The sequence below is a fragment of the Vombatus ursinus genome, unplaced genomic scaffold (genome assembly GCF_900497805.2).
Source record: "Vombatus ursinus unplaced genomic scaffold, bare-nosed wombat genome assembly UNPS02014775.1, whole genome shotgun sequence".
Classification (NCBI taxonomy): domain Eukaryota; kingdom Metazoa; phylum Chordata; class Mammalia; order Diprotodontia; family Vombatidae; genus Vombatus; species Vombatus ursinus.
The window spans coordinates 4,012,761-4,013,992 of record NW_020954553.1 but is presented as its reverse complement, the minus strand read 5'-3'; the positions used below and the strand labels follow the sequence as shown (position 1 = coordinate 4,013,992).

The window sequence follows — 1,232 nt, the reverse complement described above, 5'->3', positions numbered from 1 at the left end:
GGGATTTTCTTAAAGAATAGTTTTGATCGCGTCTGCCTGTCTGTCTGTCTGTCTCTCTCTCTCTCCAAACTCAACAAACTTCAGTGGTTTCCTATCACCTCCAGGAGCAAATATAACATCCTCTGCTTGGCGCTCAAAGCCCTTCACAACTAAGACCCCTCCGGGCTTTCCAGTCTTCTTACTTCCCAACACTTACTCTTCCATCCAGTGACACTGGCCTCCTGGCTTCCTTTAAGTCCCAACCAAAATTCCACATTCTATAGGAAGCCTTCCCCAACTTCTCTTAATTCCAGAGCTTTCCCTCTGTTTATTATTTCCTATTTATCCTATATATAGCTTCCTGTAAATCTGGATCAGCACATAAATTATTTGTTAAAAATAATACTGAGTGTTTAAAAAGAGGTAGGAATTTGGTCCACAGGAGAGGTTGGTGGGAGTTTAGGAATAGTCTTTGAAGACTGTGAAATGGAAGGAATGAGTCATGAATGCTTTTTGTTGAGGTCTGAATGAGGGAGTGAGCTCAAAGAGCAGCTGGAGGAATCGGGATTAGACGAGGAAAAAGACTTCCCCCCAAGAAGGGCTGACAGCAAAGCTTAATGCTCAGGGGAGCTAACAGCATGCCCAGGGAAGGGTCAGGAGAGCCTGGAGAGTCCTCCAAGGAAGAAGGACCATGTCAGTACAGACCCAGCATCTGGGGAGGGCAGGGTGACCAGAGCCCTGAGCCCAGAGACCCTACCTGATGAAGATGGTGCAGAGGACGAAGACGACCAGGCCGACGATGCTGGGCGCATCCCACCACTGTGTAGTGTAGACGTTGGAAGGATCCACGCTCGTCGTGTTGGTGATTGCTGGAAGGTTAGGGTTGCATTTCTGGTCTGAGGACAGAAGGGATGGTTACTCGGAGGCAGGAAGCCAGGGGAAGTGGCAACGATGCTCGTACCAAGCTTCTACTGAGTGGGTGCCACCTCCCCACGGCCTCCTGCCATCTGGGGGAGGGATCAGAAGAAGCTCCTTTACTCACCAGGGATGTTGGTCAGAGCTAACCAGGTGACAAACATGGTATAGGCACAGATGACAGAGGCTTGGAGCAGGCCTGAGTTTGGCTGGGCTTCCTGTAAATCAACAACCACACTGGTGATGCCCCATTCACTCCTCAAGAAGACTTTTCCCAAATCCCAATATACAGATGATCTCAATTGTACTTTGCAGCTAGCTCTGCCATCCTGTGCTCT

General features: G+C 49.2%; 1 protein-coding gene across 2 annotated transcripts in view; it reads right to left on the bottom strand.

The window, feature by feature from the left end:
- SERINC2 (serine incorporator 2) overlaps positions 1 to 1,232 on the bottom strand; it is a 32,231-nt gene that overhangs the window by 3,865 nt on the left and 27,134 nt on the right. For both annotated transcript variants that reach the window (XM_027864774.1, XM_027864773.1), the window contains exons 7-8: positions 1,022 to 1,112; positions 737 to 875 (exon numbers count right to left, since the gene is read on the bottom strand). In XM_027864774.1, coding sequence (XP_027720575.1) covers positions 737 to 875; positions 1,022 to 1,112 — 230 coding nt within the window. The remainder of the gene's footprint in view (positions 1 to 736; positions 876 to 1,021; positions 1,113 to 1,232) is intronic.